This window comes from Verticillium nonalfalfae (assembly GCF_003724135.2).
Source record: "Verticillium nonalfalfae strain VnAa140/NRRL 66861 chromosome Unknown scaffold_152, whole genome shotgun sequence".
Taxonomy (NCBI): domain Eukaryota; kingdom Fungi; phylum Ascomycota; class Sordariomycetes; order Glomerellales; family Plectosphaerellaceae; genus Verticillium; species Verticillium nonalfalfae.
Window position 1 is genome coordinate 42,738 of NW_021167377.1, and position 20,568 is coordinate 63,305.

General features: G+C 55.5%; 5 protein-coding genes across 5 annotated transcripts; 2 read left to right on the forward strand and 3 right to left on the reverse strand.

The window, feature by feature from the left end:
- Positions 1–320: 320 nt before the first annotated feature.
- Positions 321–1,170, forward strand: D7B24_002270 (uncharacterized protein; the record flags this gene model as incomplete). Its single annotated transcript, XM_028636482.1, has 4 exons — positions 321–414; positions 470–481; positions 541–704; positions 769–1,170. The coding sequence occupies 4 exons, from the start codon at positions 321–323 to the stop codon at positions 1,168–1,170; spliced, it is 672 nt and encodes a 223-aa protein (XP_028491349.1).
- Positions 1,171–2,689: 1,519 nt separating this feature from the next.
- D7B24_002271 (uncharacterized protein) lies at positions 2,690–5,269 on the forward strand (the record flags this gene model as incomplete). Its single annotated transcript, XM_028636483.1, has 5 exons — positions 2,690–2,792; positions 2,855–3,351; positions 3,440–3,935; positions 4,020–4,521; positions 4,804–5,269. The coding sequence occupies 5 exons, from the start codon at positions 2,690–2,692 to the stop codon at positions 5,267–5,269; spliced, it is 2,064 nt and encodes a 687-aa protein (XP_028491350.1).
- A 204-nt stretch (positions 5,270–5,473) lies between these two features.
- On the reverse strand, positions 5,474–6,285 carry D7B24_002272 (uncharacterized protein; the record flags this gene model as incomplete). Its single annotated transcript, XM_028636484.1, has 2 exons — positions 5,474–5,874; positions 5,952–6,285. The coding sequence occupies 2 exons, from the start codon at positions 6,283–6,285 to the stop codon at positions 5,474–5,476; spliced, it is 735 nt and encodes a 244-aa protein (XP_028491351.1).
- Positions 6,286–6,545: 260 nt separating this feature from the next.
- D7B24_002273 (uncharacterized protein) lies at positions 6,546–9,221 on the reverse strand (the record flags this gene model as incomplete). Its single annotated transcript, XM_028636485.1, has 3 exons — positions 6,546–8,051; positions 8,150–9,072; positions 9,149–9,221. The coding sequence occupies 3 exons, from the start codon at positions 9,219–9,221 to the stop codon at positions 6,546–6,548; spliced, it is 2,502 nt and encodes an 833-aa protein (XP_028491352.1).
- An 8,706-nt stretch (positions 9,222–17,927) lies between these two features.
- D7B24_002274 (uncharacterized protein) lies at positions 17,928–19,683 on the reverse strand (the record flags this gene model as incomplete). The annotated part of the gene is made up of 4 exons (XM_028636486.1): positions 17,928–18,795; positions 18,840–19,158; positions 19,247–19,513; positions 19,635–19,683. The coding sequence occupies 4 exons, from the start codon at positions 19,681–19,683 to the stop codon at positions 17,928–17,930; spliced, it is 1,503 nt and encodes a 500-aa protein (XP_028491353.1).
- Positions 19,684–20,568: the final 885 nt, after the last annotated feature.

A 20,568-nucleotide genomic window follows, 5' to 3' on the forward strand; every position in this document is an offset into this window, starting at 1 on the left:
GCCTCCAAACCAAGTTGCTCTTTTGCGCCGCAAGACAAGACACACGCCCGCGATTTGCCTTGTTCGCTGCCCTACCATTGCTTGGTGCGCCAGGCCTCAACCATATACTGCGACTGAGACTTGTTAAGCGCACCTGCGCAATTGATCGGCTCAACTGTTGAACACCATAAGGATCAGCCGAACTGTTCTGCCGGAATTGTAGATCGACAACTTACAGGTTTTATTGTCGCCCTTTAGACCAGTGGCCGGTCGTCTGTATCAGTAAAGCCTGGATGAAACCTTGCTGACAACGTCTGAGGCAGATCATCATTTTTCACATCATGTCTTCCCTCTCTCGCCGCGCCTGCTACAAGTGTGGCAATGTTGGCCACTACGCCGAGGTCTGCTCCTCTGCTGAGCGCCTTTGCTACAACTGTATGACTCCCACGTGCCAACTATTCTTGCGCCACTCCCACTGACTATCTACTAGGCAAGCAACCCGGTAAGCTGTGGTGCGCCAAGCCATAATATACGAATCACCCACTGACGTAAACAACGAAGGACACGAGTCCAATGGCTGCCCTCTGCCTCGTACCACCGAGGCTAAGCAGTGCTACCACTGCCAGGGCCTTGGCCACGTTCAGGCGGACTGCCCGACTCTTCGCTTGAGCGGTGCAGGTACTAGTGGTCGCTGCTACAATTGCGGCCAGCCTGGTCATCTCGCCGTAAGCCAAGCTCCATCTACCAATGCAAGTCTCGATCTGCGTTCTGACGAAATTCGTTTTCCAGCGAACCTGCCCTACCCCAGCTGGTGTTGGCCTGGGTCGTGGTGCTCCCGTTCCCCGCGGCGGATATGGTGGCTTTGCACGAGGCGGCTTCGCCGGCGGTCCGCGCCCCGCAACCTGCTACAAGTGTGGAGGACCTAACCACTTTGCGCGCGACTGCCAGGCTCAAGCCATGAAGTGCTACGCCTGCGGCAAGCTCGGCCACATTTCTCGCGATTGCACCGCGCCCAACGGTGGACCGCTCAACACCGCTGGAAAGACCTGCTACCAATGCGGTGAGGCTGGTCACATCTCGCGCGACTGCCCGCAGAAGGTCGCCAATGGCGAGATTCCCAACGATGTTGTCGACCTCAACGCTACGGCCAATTTGGCGCCGCCTGTCGCTCCATTGGCCCCCGTTGCCTAAGAAGAAAAAGCCCGTCTCCCGCCCCTGTTACTGGTCGGACAGGCACGCCTTGTCACCTGCGCTGGCCCGCTTTCCAGGAGTCTCGGCTTGGTCACTTGCTTCGGTCTCTGTGCCGTGCGTACCTAGGCCGAAACGGATCTTGCTTTAGAACCATCATCACAACGACCTCAACTTTTTCTTTCTTTCACGCTATTCATTACGCACGGGCTCACGCTATCCACACGAAACATTACTCATGGACATAGGACGCATCACTTGTTTTTATCTCTACGGCGTCTCGGACACATTCCTCTTCTTCAGCTCTGTCGGATTTTCAAACCCTCGGACACGGCTCAAGCTTTCATTCAACGAATCATACATTCTTTTGACTACAACTCCTGTAATACGGTCCTTGACTATTACGCAAGTCCAGCTCGCACAGAGTTCTCGCGGTGGATGAGAAGGAGGAAACCTACGATTACCAATAACTTCACGGCCTAATGCCCCTAGGATTTATTTTGGGCACGGCGAACGTAAGGCTCGGGTCTTCTTGTGGACCCCGGTTACGTTTGAGCGGCAAATGGGACAGCGCAGACAGACGGTCATTGAGTAGAGACTCTTGGCAGAGTGGCATAGCGAGCCGTTATCGTGCGACACTCGTGGTTAGCAGCTGGGCGACTTCTTGGGCGTCTTGAAGAAGTTGGACTCACGGAGCGTCGGTGAAGCTGCCAGGCCTGGTGGGCGACACAGCAAGATTTTCTGCCCGACGACGGCAGTAGATACCAAATGTCAAACTCAGAGGCCCTGGACCGATAACCCCTCTTCTAAAGAGGGCTCAGTTTGAGATTGGTTGCAGCGGTAGCTGGTTGGGTTGAGGGGAGGGAGTGACTGTGGCTACGTAGAATATTTCACTCGAACGGCGAACGAACAGGGACGTCAGTCGACTTGATTGTCGCGATGTAGACATGAAATACCTCATCTACCTTACTGTGCACTGCTTCCAGGTGTGCGCGGTAAGCAGACGCGATATTCCCTTTCACCAGGCGCTCGACAATCGGAGCCTAGATCTGGTCGCTAGGGGTTTCCGTGCTTGTGTAGAACTTTGGCAGACCACGTTGGCTCACGCCGGTGGTTTGTGCTGCGTGCGAATGCAGACGGCACATGCAGACGCAGTTTACCATGTACTCACGCGGACTACTGCTAATGTCACTGCACCGACGTCCAATCATGGTGGCGGTGGGAACCATGATGCTCAGCCTCATTTGCTTGCCTCTTTATGGGCAGCTGCAACCCCCCTCTCTGCGTGGCGGTCGCTGCCTGGGTCTGGTGAAGCTTGACATGTTTCCAGCTTTGCCTAACCCGAGCACGTTGGTGTCTCGACCCTCATCAACACGCCGCCTCTCCCGTGATACTGCATGCTTTGTGCCGACGTTCGCCGTTTATTCTGCGTATCGTTGCGCGCTACTTTGTTTTTCTCATTCGTCTGCCTGTGCCACCGATCAGCCGGAGATCGAGGTGCCAGCCCGTCATCAACTACACAATGGCCGCCGCAGCCGCATCTAAAGGCAAAAGGATACAGCAAGCGCCTCAAGCGGCTATTGACGAGTTCTGGGATAAGTTTACCACCAAAGCTCCGGGCAAGGGTATCATACATGCACTGTAACCTTTCATAAAAATGACTTGAAGACTAATCAACGACCGGTAGCCACTACTATCATTCCCAGGAACCCCCACGTTGAAAAGGCAGTCAAGAGAACGACACATACCTCATTCGATGAAGCAGTGGCCCTCTGCCGGATCAAAGTGCGCAAGATCGTGGATGAATGCCGCGCTGTTAACCAGAAGTATCGCGACCCGCATTTTGATCTCGAGTTCGATTTGAAATTCGGAAGTCGAAATTGTCTCGACTCCCTTTGGAACATTAAAGACAGAGAGCCGCCGGATCCTTTGCTGCGACCGAGGTCCATTAAACGCGTGGTCGACATATTTGATGAGCCTCAATTTTACATCGACGACGCTACTGCCAACGATGTGCGCCAAGGTCGTGGGGGCGATTGTTGGCTTATGGCAGCCCTGTGCGGCCTCAGCAATAAGCCTGGCCTGATCGAAAGGGTGTGTGTTTCGCATGACCAGGAGGTTGGCGTCTATGGCTTCGTCTTCCATCGTGACGCTGAGTGGTTCAGTGTCATCATTGACGACAAGGTACGATGGAACCCCTTCTTCGTCTCAAAATCACTTTCGCGGTTGGCAAGTAAACCTATTGGGGTCACCACCTGACCTCAATTGATAGCTTTACCTCACAAAACCTGACTATGACGAAAGCTATCTTGAGCGAAATCTTTGGGATGACCGAGAACGCATCAACTCAGAAGATGCCTACCGCAAAATCTACCAGTCAAACAGCGGCGCCTTGTATTTCGCCCAATGTGAGAATCCAAACGAAACGTGGCTTCCGCTATTGGAAAAGGCTTACGCGAAAGCTCATGGTGATTACTCTGCCATCGAGGGCGGTTTTACTGGCGAGGCCGTCGAAGACTTGACCGGAGGGGTTACGACTGAGCTCTACACCACAGATATTCTGAGCAAAGAGGTTTTCTGGAAGCAGAAGTTGCTGCGCGTGAATCAAGATTGCCTCATCAGCTGCTCGACTGGGTTCGCTTCAAGAGGCCGGGGTGAGCGTAATGGAATCGTCGAGATGCATGCGTACAGTGTGATGAAGGCAGTTGAGCTCAACGGGGAACGCCTTGTTCACCTGAAGAATCCATGGGGCAAAGGAGAGTGGAAAGGTCAGGCCAATGCGTTCTTCTCCTGAGAGTTGTTTTCGTCCCCCACCCCCCTGTCTGGCGTAGTTTTTGCTAACGAAATATAAGGTGCATGGTCTGATGGCTCGAAGGAATGGACTCCAGAATGGCTACGGCAACTCAACCACACTTTCGGCGATGATGGAGCCTTTTGGATCTCTTATACCGACCTCTTAAAGAAGTATTCAATGTTCGACGTTACTCGCCTCTTTGGCCCCGACTGGACTTCGATAACGAAATGGACCACTCTAGAGGTTCCCTGGGTTTCGGACTACCACAAAACTTCTTTCGCTCTGACTATTACTAGGGCTGGGCCGGTGGTCATCGTGCTATCACAGCTGGATGATCGCTACTTTCGAGGCCTGGAAGGTCAATATCGATTTGACCTCGGCTTCCGCTTGCATAGAGCTGGCGATGGAGAGGCATACGTCGTTCGCAGCGAGCCTGCATACCGAATGAGAAGATCGGTCAACGTCGAGATTGATCTTGAAGCTGGCAACTACGAAGTCCACGTCCGTGTTGAAGCCACTCGCAACGACGACCTACTTCCCACCCATCAAGTGATTCGCAAGTACGCCAAAAGTCGGCGGGACAAGTTAATGCATACCGGATTGGCATATGATATCGCTCATGGGAAAGGTTTAATGGGAGCCAACGCAAAATCTACGCGCGCCTCTGACGAGAAGGTGCGGGGTGCCCACGAACAAGACAAACTACGCTCGACCATTCGAAGCATACTTCAGGAAGGCGGGAAGCGGAGATCTTGTGATTGGACAGGAAACCAGGAGAGCAGGTTCACGAGGACCGGTCGCACAGTTTGGCGTCAGCCAGATGTAAATTCTGACAATCGCAGTTTCAACAGCTCTGAAGGCGGTCACGAAGAGAGCAACTTCATTTCAGCTTTGTTAGAAATGCGGGGCAAAGAGATCGAGAACGCAGCGACGAACAAAAATATGGGCAACCCGACCAACAACAACACAGGCTCCCTGTGCCATTGTCCTTCCACCTCACCATTGCCCACTCCAGAAGAGCCGGACGAGTTTGAGATGAACCCCTGGAACGCTGTAGTTGTGGTCGGTTTGAGGGTATATCACATGGTCGGGCCCGAGTCGCAAGTCCAACAAGAAACAGGTGATGTGGTCACGTTGCAGGTCCTGTCTCTTCAGACCAGGGTCGAAAGCGAAACCTTGGATACTGCCATGCAGGTTGCGGAGATGACAAAGGGCCTTGATATTGACGACACGGAAAAAGATGCGACTCTGAATGGGGGTATCAAGCAGAGGAAGAAAAGCATCGTGGTCCACACCAGTGACGGCTGATGCTGATGCATTGTCATAGGTCAAGTTGTCACCTGTTGACTAGATGGGCGGACAGTTCTCTTCGTGGCATCCCGGCCTGGCAGCAAACGCCAGTGACAGTAACCTAAAGTATCGATACCAAGTAATAAGTTATCATGTATCTCATTAGTCGTTACTCATTCGCAGTCCTTTGAAATGTTGCCGCGAATGACTTGGATCAGAATATCAAAACTCGCGCAGTAGTTGTTGGATTTTGTCCTCCTCAGCTCCAGCGATGGAATGAGTTCCTTTTCTACCCTCACTGTTAGGTGCAGGCAATGATGCAATGCGGCCACTAACACGCACAAGAAGCATGCGCATACGCTCCAGCTCCCTCTCGACCTCGCCGCCGCGAGTGACCACGTTTTCTTGCAGACCAAGGCCGTTGTCACTTATACGGTAGGGCCGAATGGCCTTCTCTAGACGGCACAGCTGCTCGATGCGCTCATGTACCTGTGCCCGCCTCGCGACGAGAGCATTCAGGACAGATACATGGTCAGCATACCGCTTGGCCTCCATGGGTAGAGCATCCAAGTCCTTTGTCATGGGCCAGGTGGGTGGAAGTGAGGCGATGGACTTTTCGTCGCCTTCGGGCCGAAATGATGGAAGCGTCAGCCAGGTTACCACAAGGTACGAAGTGGGAGGGAGGCGATTGCTCTCATACTCAGGTCGGCGTTTGTAGCGATGAGCTCACCGCTGTCCCACGTTGTCGTCTCATCCTCGGTCTGGTACAGCTTATCGATCTGTTCCGCAATGAGGCGCGTTGACTGTGGAGGATAGATCCGACGGGCGTGCTGCTGAAGAGTTTGGGCAAGGCCGAGGAGCGCGTCATCGATTGCAGCAACCGGTAAGGGTTCGACTGCCGCAGCATTATCAGCGCGCCACCGGCGAGTTGGGGCAAGATTCAGAGAAAGCAAACGCGTCTGCGATTCGAGAAACGTCTGTTTCAGGGAGACGACTGTGGGCAGCGCATGCGGGACTGGAGCGTTCAAGACCATGGCGCGTGCATGGAGGTATCCTGTACCAGCCGATCTGGTTGGAGAGGGCGATTGCTGTACGTGTAAGGTCACAGAAGAGAGAGAGGCGCTTGGTCAACATGACGCGGTATCACGTGATCGTGCACCAACCAGCATCCATGAGGAAGTACAGGGCTTTACATCAAGGCTACTCGCGAGGAAAGATCATTGGTGTTGGCTGTTGTATAAATCCAATCTTCTTGAAAACCTTCTACATAATAGAACGCGACGCCCTTTTTGATTCACACACCGGACCACCAATATGTCTCAGCAACAGTAAAGGATCCCCTGAGCGCCTTATCCGTCACGACCGAGCTATCGGCAACGATGATCTCGTACTCCCCCTCTTCAGCGCACCATTGGTGCCGGTCTTCGTCCCAGTAACTCGCAGCGTATTTGGGAGAGATGTTGATGATTGCCTTCTTGGTCTCGCCCGCCACGAGCGCCACCTTGCCAAAGCCCTTGAGTTCTTTCAGCGGACGATTGACCTTCGTTGCTTTCTGCCTGGGGGCCACATAGACCTGGACCACTTGAGCGCCGTCGATGGACCCCGTGTTCTTAACTGATAGCTCCACCTTCAGGTTATGGTTCTGATCCGAAACGGCCAGATCAGAGAACTCAAAGGTGGTATAGGATAGGCCGTGGCCGAAGGGGAAGAGGACAGGGCGGTCTGCGTACTCGTAAAACCGATAGCCGATATATACGTCCTCGCCATAGAATGTACGTGCGAATTCAGCACGATAGTTCAGGAACGCCGGGTTGTCCTGTACTCGAATAGGAAAGCTTAGGGAGAGCTTGCCAGAGGGGTTCACGTCGCCGAAGAGAACGTCCGCGATAGCGTTGCCGGTCTCGTTACCGCCGTACCACGCCTGGATAACGGCTGCTACATCATTGATCCATGGCATAGTGACCGGTGTGCCTGATTGGTTCACCACTACTGTGTTGGGGTTTGCTTTGCCGACGGTAGAGATAAGTTTGTTGAGATAGCCAGGCAGGTCCATATGGTCGCGGTCGTGGCCCTCAGTCTCCCAGTCGGCATTCAGGCCAGAACAGATAATGACCTGATCAGCATCGCTTGCTAGTTCCGCCGCTTTGCGTATCTCCTCCTTGTCGTCGATGACCTTACAGCCGCCAATACGTAGTGCGCCACCGCCGAAGACGACGTTATTGCCCTGAAGCTTAGATGCGGGGGCTGACGTGAATTGGACTTTGAATGTATAGGTCTCGCCCTTCTTGAGTTCGGTCGTGCCCCTTTCTTCGACCGTAGCAGTGCCGAAAAACGCATCGCCTTGGCGCTGCTTCGTCTCATTATCGATGACCAGCATTCCGTTGACGAAGAGGTTGGCTGTACCGCAAACTATGAGACCAAGTTCATATTCACAGTCCTCTTCGGCAACGAAGGAGCCCTCTACTTCGGCGTACCACAGCGGGTTTTTTATTACGTAGTAATCGACGAGGTTGAGTTCCGTGTTCGTCAGGATGCGCTCGTCGACTGGCTTGCGAGAAGTAACACTGGGGGGGTCGGTATATGCTCGGAAGACCATTCCTCGCTCCCCGGACGGCGACTTGACCACGTTGCCCAGTAGGGGCAACAGCTTGTGGGAATAGGCGCCTTGTGCGTAAATGGGTTCGGATTGAAGCTTTTGGCTGATACCATCGAAGGGAGTCACAGCGTAGTATGCTGCAAGAGAGGCTGAGCCGCCGCCGTGATAGGTTGCGATTTTCGCATTGGGACCTATGATGACAGTCTTATCGAGCATTTCCATTAGCTTCGGGCAACCTTGAATGCTTGGGGGGATGGAGGGGCCCGATGGTGGCGGGCGTGCATAGCGGGCGTGAGACCTACCTTCTTATTCTTCTTCAGTGGAAGCACGCTGTTCTTGTTCTTTAACAAAACAAGGGATTCGCCGCCGATCCGGCGCAAAAGTTCCGCCGTCTCAGGCGTATCGCCTGTCTTCTCCTCTGCATTTTCTGGGATGCCGAGCTTCATACATTTCTTGATGAACACAAGCATAGCACGAGCTCGCTCGTCCAGCACGTGTTGTTGGACCTTGTCGGTAGAGACGGAGAATTTGAGAAGCTCGCCACGGAAGCGTGGCGGGCCAGGCATCTCGAGATCCAGGCCGGCATTGGCAGCGTCGGTCGTAGTGTAAGTACCATACCAGTCGCTCATGACCATACCGTCCCATCCCCACTCCTTCCGGAGCATCTTTTCAAGGATATCGGGATTCTCACTACAATACACACCATTAACGCCGTTGTATGCTGTCATGAAGGCTCCCGGCTTAGAGTCACGGACTGTCAGCTGGAATGGCATGGCGTATATCTCGCGCAGAGCGCGCTCAGTTAGTATGCTTTGTACGGCGTTGCGCCTGTGCTCCTGATCGTTGCAGACAAAGTGCTTGGGGGTGGCCTGGACGCCAGTGCTCTGAATACCGTTGCAAATAGCAGCAGACCCGAGGCCAGCCAGGACAGGATCTTCGCCGATCGATTCGAATCCACGCCCACCTAGGGGCGCGCGTTGCATGTTGATTGTTGGGCCGAGAATGCAATGGGCTCCCTTCAACTTGGCCTCCTCGCCCATCTTTCTGCCGGCCTCCTCAAGCAGAGCAGTGTTGAAGGTGGCGCCGAGGGCTGTGCCACAGGGGAAACAGGCGGCTTTCACACCATCGAAGAACCTGGTTCCGCGAACGCCGTTGGGGCCATCACTGAGGCGAACCGAGGGGATTCCATGCTTGTGAAGAGCCTTGGTGTGCCAGAAGTCGATACCTGAGCGGCGGTGTCAGCATCTGTCGCAGTGGCAACTATTCGTCTAGGCTCAGATCGGAAATGTGAGGGTACAAACCTGCCAGCAGGTCAACTTTTTCGGAATTCGTGAGCTTCTTGAGCAGAGCCTCGACGTCCAGCTCGACAACCATTGTAGCGGAGGTGACACGAGGGGTGTCTAGCAAGCGATCCAGAGTAGAGGTAAATGTAGGATGAGGAGAAATATGGCATCGGGACTTGTCAAAGAAAGACTAGAGCTCATCCCTATTATATTAATCACTCCCACCCTTTTTCTGTGACGCCCAAAGGCAGCCGGCAGCGGCAATGAGGCACGAACTCCAAGGTCGTGACCCGCGTCCACTTGATTTCTCCAGTCTCGGCCAGTTTCCCCGCCGCCCCCTCCGCGGGGACCGGCAGCAATCGGGTCTTGGCCGGCGCGGGGCTGCCTGCCAACAAGCCTTGGTCATGCTCTCTCTTCGGCGCGGCCAATAAGCAAGCTCTAAGGCCGCGAGCTACCTGAACGACGTCCCGATATTCCGTCTATTCTCCCCATCAAGTGGAGTATTCATCGTGGGTAAATGCTTAGGCTAACGTGCTGATGTCCTCAGCCATCACGGCACCCCTCATTCTTGTCCGACATTCAAGCGAGGTCATGCCGACGCCGAACGCTCGATGACCGATGGGACGGGCACGTGACCCCAGCATCTCCTGACCGAAGGAAGTGACGGCGCTCCCAAGCTCACAGGTCACGCCCGTGTCCTGGTGGCAAGAGAGACCCCGCGTCCTTGGTTTGTAGTGCATTCTTGAAGTGGCCATATCATTCATGCTCACCCTTCTTTCACACTGCCTTTCAATGTTTGCGACCGGTGTTTTGACTCTCTCTCACTTGAACAGCCAGCCGTCATGCGAGCTATCGAAAGCGTCAGTTATCGGCAGCCAGGCCAGCCAAGATGAGCACAGGGACGAAGAGTGCAGCAAGATCCGGCGACCTAGCCCTCGTCTCCCGCACGCTCCCAACCATGTCGCTTGACATCTCGCTCGGTTGTTTGTTCTTGTGGTCTTCTCGGTGCATTTATCATGCGCACCTCCCCCGACCCCGCGCAGGTTGAGCAGTGACTTGCGAAGGTAGCATCGCTCCCCCCTTACTCAACTGTCGTGAGGTCCGTGGCTGCCAGCCAGCATGAGCTAGGCGATTGTGGAGCACGTTCACACCTCAATTTATTGACCGATGTGTGACCATGACATTGATGGAGCTCGGGGAATGTTGGCAGTTGGCGGCTTCTCCCCGACGGCCACCGCCAAACCTTGAACGGCCCCCCACCGACACTATCGCGAAGGGAATAGCCAGTGCCTGTTGGTATATCTTGGGGATGACTTGTGACAATCACGGCGCATGCCGTGCACAGCACAAACCTTGTTCTCCCATGATTGATCATCACTGGATTCGTGGGGGCTTGTAGACAAGCCGCCCCTCGACAGTCTGATCGATCCGTTCGGAGGGTCCGCACTCACAGGAGAGACGTACGCGTCCCTCTACGGAAGCCTGCCGTCCCCGTTCCCGTGGCTGACGGACTGCGCGAGAGAAAGAGCGAAGTGAAAATGGGGTCAACAGGGGTGGCCAGCCTGCTCCTATCGCATCGTCGTCCCCTCTCAACGCCTTCCCCGCCAGCCTATTTTCACGATTACCACGCCCCACGAAAGCCGAGGGGGTTAGGGATGACTGGAGTTGCAGCGATCGCTACTATCGCTAGGTGATGGCCAGATCGATGGGTACTCAACAGCCAAGACCGTCGACATTACTGATGACTTTTCTCAACCCCTGGCCAGTATTGCGTACCACTCAAGACGCATACTCCCTTGCTGAAGCCGCACCAAGGTTGCCCACCCCTTTCTCCTTACAGTACCCCCATTATGCCGCTGTCACTTACTCGGTGACGGGACACTAACGTACTGTGCAACCGTCCAAGGCATCCTTCACGGAACATCCTGAAGGCAGGCTGTTGACGTCCGAGAGGCCAAGAAAATCACTTGTGCTTGATCGTAGCCGTCAACCAGGTCAGCCCAGCAGAATCATCCATGCCATTGCATTGTTGCGGCCCAGAAGCGTTATTTCCTGACAAACGAGGCACAAATGCGAACTCTCGCAAGCGCTCAGGAAGATGCATGCACAGGGGGGGTGAGAGAGAGGAACCGTTTCTCTCCGTATGTCGTTCAAGCACGGACCGAGCAGCTGCTCTCAGAACACATGGCGTTCCAAGTAGGCATCGGCCCCATTCCGAATGGCAAACAACAGGTGAAGCGTACCGAGTACATGTACCTCGAGGAGATCTCCCTTCAAAGTTGGCAGGGGCTACGCCTGGTAAGGAATGAAGAGGTGCCAGAAGCGTCCAACCAAACGTACCTTGCTCTCGCTCGCCATCTCTGTCCGACCCTGTGCCCTGCTTGCCGGCATCGCCAGCCCTGCGCAACCCTGTTTGGACAGTGGATGGGCACAACTTCAAGTTGGTGATTGCGTGGCGACGGCAGATGGAACAAGGGCATGCCGGCTGTTCATGGGATTCTCCGCATCCTAGCGCCCTTTCGAAGAAGCCTGTTTTGGGGTCTTGGTCTCGGCCTTGTATCTGAAAGGGAGTTCTGTGGCTTGAGCCTCCTCGCGTGATGTCGCGCGACGCGCCCAACCGTTGGTTGGCCTGACAGAATGCCGAGTGTGCCCAGCGTCGGTTAGCATGCGAGAGCTTGATGTCTAATGTTTGACCAAACCACTTTTAGCGGCGCTGTCAAGTCCACAACCCATGGTACCGGGTGTCAGCCGCTGCAGCTCTAGTGAGTGCGGACGGGGAAATGATGAGGCCAAGAAGGGGGAGGGGCTGGGGTGAGGCGGTAAACCACGGGCCGCTTCATGTGAAGAAGGTGCCCCCCCCCCCCTTTCACCAACAGCGGAGAAAGCTATGCTAGAGGGCTTGCGCGCGAGAAGCTTCCGTCGAGAACGTCAACGAGGCCAGCGAGGACCAAGAGCCCAGGGCTCTTAGCGACGGAAGACGGGACCAAAGAGGTGGAAGGAGGGCTCCGCCTGCAGTATGGCGTCGATGAACCCGAGGTCCGCCAGAAACCGAGAGCTGCAAGGTGCCGTTCCGTTTGCTACCCGTCGATGGACTTATCAAACTGAGGCTCTCTGCGTATGGTCCGAGACGTGGACGAGACGTGGGCGATTGGTTGACTGCATGTATGGGTTGCAAACCCACCACAAAGGAGAGCACGAGCAACGCTATGCAACGGTGTACACACAAAAAAGATGCCGACTGGTCATGCCTAGTAAGGAGGTGCCACTATAACGGCCTTCTGCACAGGGTGGACTTCTATGCATCACAGAAAGGGGGCAGGCCTCAGGGCAGGCAAGACAGTTTGTCAACGCGGGGGTGCCTTGACGTGATCCTGGTAACGCATTGGCTTTGGCATAACGAGTATGGGGGCCAGGCTTCTGGTGGGGGGGATTCCAGGTGATCTATCTGGAGCGACGGCGCAAAGTCTATTTTGTTCCCTATAAGCTTCGAAACTTCGATAACCAAGCAGCCAAGAATCCCGGGCAGGCAAGGTAGAGATGAGGCACAAAATAGGACGGATCGAGCTGCAGCAGCGAGAACCGGCATCCGAAAAGGAAACACTGGCACCACACCATCACCAATGGGCGAGACGAGGCGAGACACTTCCTCACAAGGCGTAAGGCAGTAAATGATGTACATGTACTAATCAAATTGCGGTGTGGTGCGGCGGGGTTGGCGACTCGAGGCAGGCTGAAGCCGCGATATTAAATCGAAAACCAGAATGGTGGAGAAGCAAACGAGGACATCTGAGGGTATTCTTTCCATGTGTCCATATGTAAATGTGAAAAGGCAGATCGACGAGATTGCGGTAGGTACATTGTACGGCGGTGCCGGCGGTGATGACGCATCAACAAGATGAGCTGCGTTTCTTGTCTCGTTTGCCCCTGTCTTGACGTTTGCCCGTTTGTCTTTACTGTTTGTTCATCTCGCTCCCAGGTCTTTTGTCCGAAGCACCGATGCAGGTTTTAAGATCCCGCTGTCCTGCCCTGCCGTTGGTCTACATGATCAGGCATTTACGCAACTCGTCCAAAAGTGTCGTGAGGATGAATGACGGATAAGAAGAACTAGACCAAGCCCAATCAGACAGGGCTGTGTTCTCAGCCCCCATGAACCAACATCCGGCGTTGACGGTTCCGTGTCAACTAGGAACACTGTCCGAGCGGGAGTTGCGACTGGCAGGCAATTACTTGTACAGGATAGCTTCCTGCCTGCACGCCCCCCCCCCAACCCCGCCCATTCGATTGCCATGCCCAGAAAGCTTCGTTTGGGGTGCTGCGGGGTATGACTCGACCTGGTACCCTATCGTACTGGTAGTGTGGTTGAAGCGGGGGGAAAGCCGTGTCTACTTTCGGTGAGATCCGGAATGGAGATGGCAGTGTGACAGAAGCACCAGTTGTGGATGGAGACGTAGTTGCACAAGACACTTACGTATGATCAAGCAGGCCGTATGTTGCCAAGCCAGGCAGTAATAGGCAAACAGTGTGCGCAAAGATCAGAACGGTGAAGGCAGGGTCCCCATGAAAGGGCCGGACATGGAACCGCGCCAGGGTAAGGGCAAGGGCCACAGATGGGAACAGGGCACCCGGTGGACAGGAAGGGTGCAGAACGAAGAACACAAGACCAAGACCCCTGGTGAACATCTTTCGATACGCTCTCTGGTAGCGCACTGAGCGAATAGCGTCAAGGGCACCGCTGCCTTGGCATGTGTGCCGGATCTCGTCCGGTAGTCGGAACGCCTGGGTGCCGGTGCCTGGCATGGCAGGACGCATGTGCGCCTGCATGTTTGTCCGTCTGTACAAGAGTACGCTTGTCCTGGCCTGGTTTGGCCTGCCGATGGCTGGGTGCGCATGCGCACCGTATCTGTCATCGCACATCGTAGCACCTAGGGTCCCCTGGGGTGCCTGTGAGTGAGGTCAGCTTTCACCACCGTTCAAAAGTTCCCCTGTCTTGCATGTGGTGATCGGCCTTGCATGAGCGCCAGAGAACTAGTAGGTGCGCCTGTAGGTCGGATAGGATGGGCAGCTAGCCGGAGGCAGGGCAGATGACAGCTGCTCGGTGCCGTCACGGAGGAACGGGTCGGGTCCGAGGTCGTCGCGACCCAGTTGTCGTGCTGCCGCTGTTGATCCCGAAAACAATGTCACAAGTCTTGCGACGAGCTGTTCATGTGCTGTGGTGGGGGTCATAAGATCTAATTTGTTTCGTGGTCGAGGATGGATGATTTTGAGAGGTCGCTAAAATAGGCCATGTGCGTCTGTAGCGAGACCAGCGTGGCGCCTGCCTCCAACCCCCCGCCTCGCTCGATCCTTCCCTCACTACCGCACCGCACTTCGTCCCCACCTCACGAGGAAGCTGTGCGTTCTTGCTTAGCGTCCTTGCTGAGCGTCCTTGCACAGAGCTTTCAATGTCAAAGGCGAAAGCCCCTCTGCTCGCGCCCTCTGCTCGTATTAGCAGTGAGGGACACGAGTACGGCGACACAAATCATTCTCGGCGTCTCCCCCGGCAAATACACGTAGAAACGGACCCCACCCTAGGGCTGGCTGTGACGCTACCGCTGAGCTACTCGCCAGTCTTTGGGAAGGGGAAGGGGGGCCCGTTGGGAAGCTGACCGGGGCCAGGGTGCGGAAGCCCCCTACATTTACCATGTACAACCACCTACATACAGTAAGCACCACAAGCTATATGGATATCGTATCGCGTTGTCCTTGCCAAAGACAGATCCAGCCAAGATCGCACGGAATGGAACATCATCTGTGACATGACATCAACCCGACGCCTGGCCAAACCCTGCCCTGTCCGGCCTTACCTGTTACCCTGCCTGCCTTACCTTCTGTTAGCCACATTGCCTACCTGGTACTTGGCCAGCCCCGTCTCGCCCTACACAGCCATCACGCCTACACTATCAACGACTCAGATTGGTGATGGGCTTGACAACACCTCATCTCTCCATCTCTCGGCCCATCCATGTAAATGCGCCAGCCCAAGAGTAGCAGCCGCCTACGGTAGCCACTTGAGTCTTAGCACATACGTACTCACCCAGGCGCAGAGCACTGATGCGGGAAAAGATAAACAAATGGCCCCTCTTCAAGGCCCACATGATGAACACAAATGGAGGGGAACAAAGCTTGGGCTATGAAGAAGAGAAGTGGGTGACTACATGGTCCTCCTCTTTCATTCTCTCAACCCTCTCTTGCTCACTCTCGCAAAGTCGATAGTTCCCTGGGGCACGCGAAAGCCAAGAATGAGCTTGGCATGATAGTGTCGGCGATCGGCGCGCACACGACTGCCGGCGTCAACAGAACAGGATCGCCGATAATGCCCCCAAATATTTCTCTGTCGTCTGTGTGGCTGTGGGTGTGTGGGAAACGCATACTGAGAAGAGACATGGCGGCATGCAACGGGTTGAACACCACAGCCGGCCCCATCCACCCATGGCCCAACACGGCAAACATATCGTGTAAACCAGATCCAGAGGTTAAGAAACCCCGACAAGGCCACCCGCCGATGCGCCATAGCGTTACGTTGCGTTGCGTTTCTTACATCATCCCAGCGCGTTGCAAGGGCATTCATATTGAGCATTGTCATGAGTAGTTCACAACAACGCTTGACAGCCTTGACAGCCTAGCCTGCACTGCCGACCCTTCGTACCCGGCTTGAGAAGGAGGACACGTCAAGTGGACACAGAGCTGAAGTAAGGTGCGCCAAGACCCACCCCCTGGTCTCCCCATCGCGTGAAGCCCTGTACCTAGCTTTCAACCCCATCATCGCGTCCGAGCCCGCAGACGCCAGTGTCCATCCACCCCCGGGTCAAGGTTACCCATCCTGCCGTCCGCGACCCCTGCCCCTCACTTCAACTGTCGCTTACAGAACCATTTACTCACCCAGGCCACGGCTCTTTTTTACTTCCGCTGGGGTGGAAGGGGGGGAGGGGGACACACCAATCTCCCATGTGGCCGACGACCACCCGTTGACTTACGGCGTCCCGATTCGTCCCCATACCACCACCATGTGGTGCGACCATCTTCAGCACGGAACCGAGCCGTTTTTCACGGCACGGGAACGGGAGCTTGATGGCTTGGGGAGATTTCTCCAACCACGGAGACGGGTAGTGAGGGTACAGAGACACGAACAACAAAGACAGGGAGCCAGGGGTGGCTGGTATTGCATGCCAGGCAGGGATTACGAGTTACAGTTGTTCTTCCCTCTGACTTGCTCCCGTCGAGATGACGACTGTCATGATGCACTCGTCAGCTCATTCATCCATCAACAATATACGCACTTTCAAATCATTGGTCCTCCCAAAACTTAGTTGAGAACCCACTACGATACAGCAGAACGTGGCCGGGGAGAAATGGGGGGGAGGGGGGTTTAATTGGAAGAAGACGGCGCACGAGATTGAGGGTGAGAAAGAAACACAGATGCTAATCAGACGATGCGAGAGAAATTGAATCAGCCCGAAAGGCCGATCTACGCGCGATCCCCATTCTGCGCACAGAACCAAAGGGTTGTGTACGCGAAACCTGTCGTGGATGTCGCTGCATCTGTTAGAGTGAAGCGCCAGCCCACCTCCCAGAATAACACCATTATGCGGATTCGCGCCGCTTGAGCGCTTCTGCCACAGGACACTCGGTGAACGCCCGTTCCAAGCATACACGCATTCAGTCAACGCCCGTCTCTTTCCTCATCGGCCAGTCCCTCTTCCCCCTCCCTGTCCCCTCCCTCCATTTCCTTGCTCTGTCTTGCAAGCTCTTGGTGTTGCGGCAATCCCGTCTCTCTCCCCCTCTTCCCGAACCGAAATCTCGAATGATGACCTCATGCTGCCGATCGGGAGTGCCGGCAGGGCCTTTGCTTCAACATACGCAGCTGGGGGTGGCGCAGGTCACTTGGCAGCTATTCATGTATGTGATGGTACCTGCACCACTAGAACTCACTTATTGGGGGCAGCACTGGGGACGGTAAGACGAAGCGCAATGCGGCGCAGCGCTGAGGACGCATGGACAGAGTGAAGCGCACAATGCGACGTGTTCGTTGGGAATCTGTGGAGAGTTTGTGCATAGTGTAGCATTCAATCCCACAATGACACGGGAGTCATGATGGCCGTCAGTTCTCAATCTCTTGCATTCCCTTCCTTATCCCCATTGCTATCCCTCCTCCCTGCCCCCCACCCCCGAATCCAGGCAAGTGTGTCAAACTCTACGCAAATGGCCAGCGCCAAGGCGCTGCTCCCGCATCCGCGGGGGGGAGGGGGGTTCATCACCTGCGAACAGGTACCTCAAGACCCCTCCGATTGCTGCCGGCCACCGGCGATGCCGTCCCCGTCCATTTCCCGTCTATGCCCGCCCCGCCCTGTCTGGGTTCGTTTTTGGAACCTCTTGTCCACCATGGCTAAGACAACGGAGAAGAGCGTTAGAACAAGAAACGTGAGCGGACCAACATAGACGAGATGCCTCCACGCTTCAGCGTGTCCGAACCCCTGCGACTGTGCAAGGGGTTTTGTAGCCCTCCGAGGAATGAAAAAAAACCCTATTCCAGATCATACCATCCCCTCTCGATGCGTGCGGTGGGGTGAAAGCAGAAAATCTATGTCTAGAGCACACGCAAAGACACACCAGGAGTACACGCAGCATCATAGAATTCAAAGGACAGGAATAAAAAATGAAGAAACATAGATGACATTTCGAGCTGATAAGATAGACCAAGTGGAATCGTAACAGAAGAAGCGAAACAAGCTTAGGTATACTGTGGACTCTCAGTCTTGTATCAGGACTCTGTAAGCTCTACAAAGCCGCGAAGCTCAGGATAGCGCCGGACGAAAGTCTCGTGCATGCGCCAATTCTCAATCCGTAGAGCATGTGCGTCAAACGTGTCGTTGAGCCACACCTCGCCCGTTGTCGGGTCCATGTTGATCGCGTCCACCGGCCGACCTGGCCAATTGAGGAGGCGAAGGCTGTTAGCGTAGATGTTCTGAAACTCTTCTGTGGCGTATACATCCTGTCGCTCAATAATAGCGTCGCGCAGAGGGCCTTGCAGCACGAAGTCTACCCATTGTGGGTGAGGGACCGTGAGCTGGCTGGGTCGGGGGGCGTAGTTGAGGACGAGGGCGTTGTAGGACTCGCGGGTGGGCTGTGCCAACCAAGCCACGATACGCTGGGCAGGGAGGAATAGGGCAAGGCGCTCCACCACATTGGCCATGCCGGCCTTATCGACAAGTGCCGTTATCAGCTCGGCCAGAGGGTGCGGCGCGGCGCCAGAACCGGCACTGTTCACGTCGAGAGCACGTTCGAGGTCGGCAATGTGGATTCGCGGTGCTGGGTGCGTTGGCGAAGGCGGGTTATACTCGAGGAGTGTCTTCAAGTTGACACGCGGAGGCCGGAGAAGCGCGTCAATGTTTTTCGTTTGCGCGAGCCGGCGGCAGTCGTGTGCGAAACTGATGATCCACTGGTCGGCAGCGCAGGTAGGCGCTAGGACAAGGGACGGCATTTCCCAAAAAGACGTGCCCGGCTGCCGAATCAGTGGGCTGACGGCTGCTGCTGGTAGTACAGGGCCGGGTACATATTCCATGGCTCGTGAGGCAGGTAGCCGTTGGCGCCCACCTGGCTGCGATGATGCGAGAGAGGGTAGCCAGCGTCTGCGGACTGGGTGGTTAGCGTCTCAGGATTGCGTTGCACGTACGCCGTTGGCGTGCGTTGCTTACCAGAGTCTACATCGTCATAATCCATCTTGGCGGGAACGCTCCTCGCTTCCATCATGGGCGCCGGGATGCTCGTTGGGATGTAGGCGCCGCCGTACTCGTCCGTATTGGCGGAGGACGACGGGCTGGAGACGTTGGAGGGCACTGAGACGCCAGGACCCCACGACTCCGAGGCATCAGGGAGAGGCACGTAAGAGGGTCCCAGCTCGGGCATGCCGCTATAGCCACCTGACGCCGGGAACGGGGATGATCGCGGGCTCGGTATGGCCCCGCTGACAGAGCTCAGGTTGTCGTCGTAGACTGGGCATCATCATCATCGTGTTAGCGAGTTGATCGCTGGGCTGGGGCTGCGCCATGTGGGCGTGTTGTAGGTTCATGGGGAGCATACCCGAGTTGGGGTACGAGTGGCCGGTGGGCTGTCCTGCGGCCTCCCTGAGGCGGTAGATCTCCTCCTCGAGGGCTCTATTCCTCCGGGTGAGTTCTTGAATCGTCTGCGACTGGTCTCCGCCTCGCTCGCTTTGCAGATCGGCGAGCTGTTGCTCCAGCCTCTCGATGTGTTCCTTGGTGCGTGCGCGAATGGCTCGCTGGGCCTCTCGGTCGTTGGCTCTCTTGCGCGCCAACTGGGCGGGGTTCAATGTCGAGACGCTCCTCGTGCCTGAAAAGTCGTTCGAGTCAGTCTTACTCCATACCATCATGATGCGGTCGTGATCCTCTCGCGGGTAAGAGCTCTCTGGTGCGGGGGAGGGGATGAAGAAGGATGGAGGGGGGGTGCTTACCCTTTCTCTTGGTACCCTTGGCGGGCTCTGCGGAAGAGGATCGTGTCATGGCGAGCAGTTCGTTCGTATGTGGATGATCGTGCGGGTACGTGTTCGTATGCGTGCGCGGATGTGTATTCGCGCCCGTGAACAGTGGGTGGTAGGAGAGAAAAAAAAGAAGATTGTGAATGGAGAAGAAGGGGTGGGGGTTTAGCAAAGGGCAGGTGAAAGTGAGAGATCAAGTGAGGTGAGGTAATGGAAGGTTGAGGTCAGGCTGGGTCGCGCGGGAGCTGAAGAACTTGGAGGTTATCGAGCGGAAGGAAAGAGGGGTTCTTGTTCGTTTATGTTGTGTTGAGGTTCGCGGTATAGGTATATATGTGTGAGGTGTTGGTGCCAGTGGTCGTGCTCTACTTCTGGGGAATACCTTACGTTTACGGGGTGTGCGGCAGGGGTAGACAGTCGTAGAGGACCCATTGGCATGATATAGATCGATTTATCAGTGTTGAGCTTTCTGCATGTACATACTTGGTAACAGGCGTACTATGTAGGGTCCCCGGTGCCGGCCGGCAAAGGGGTTTCAGGGCGAGAAGCGCAGATGGTATAAGTTCCTGGTACAAGGGCTCATGGGAAGGATGCATCCGGCGCAAATGCTAGCTCGCGTCTGAGATGGGTCTGACCATGGGCCATGGGGAGAGGAAGGGTGACGACGGCGACGGCGACGACGACGGCGGCGACGACGACGACAACGGACCAAGTACCCTGGAACACAGCCCTTCCGTTTGTACCCTGGGTACGTAACTAGTAGTGACCGGGCTGGCCATTACGGCACCCCTTGGGCTGGCATCATCATGACAGACAGGTTAGACTGGGACCAGGCGCAAATTGCTAACCCACTTCGAGAACTACACACAGATGCAGGGAACAGCTGGGGAGTCGTTCGGGTCGATGAGCTCTA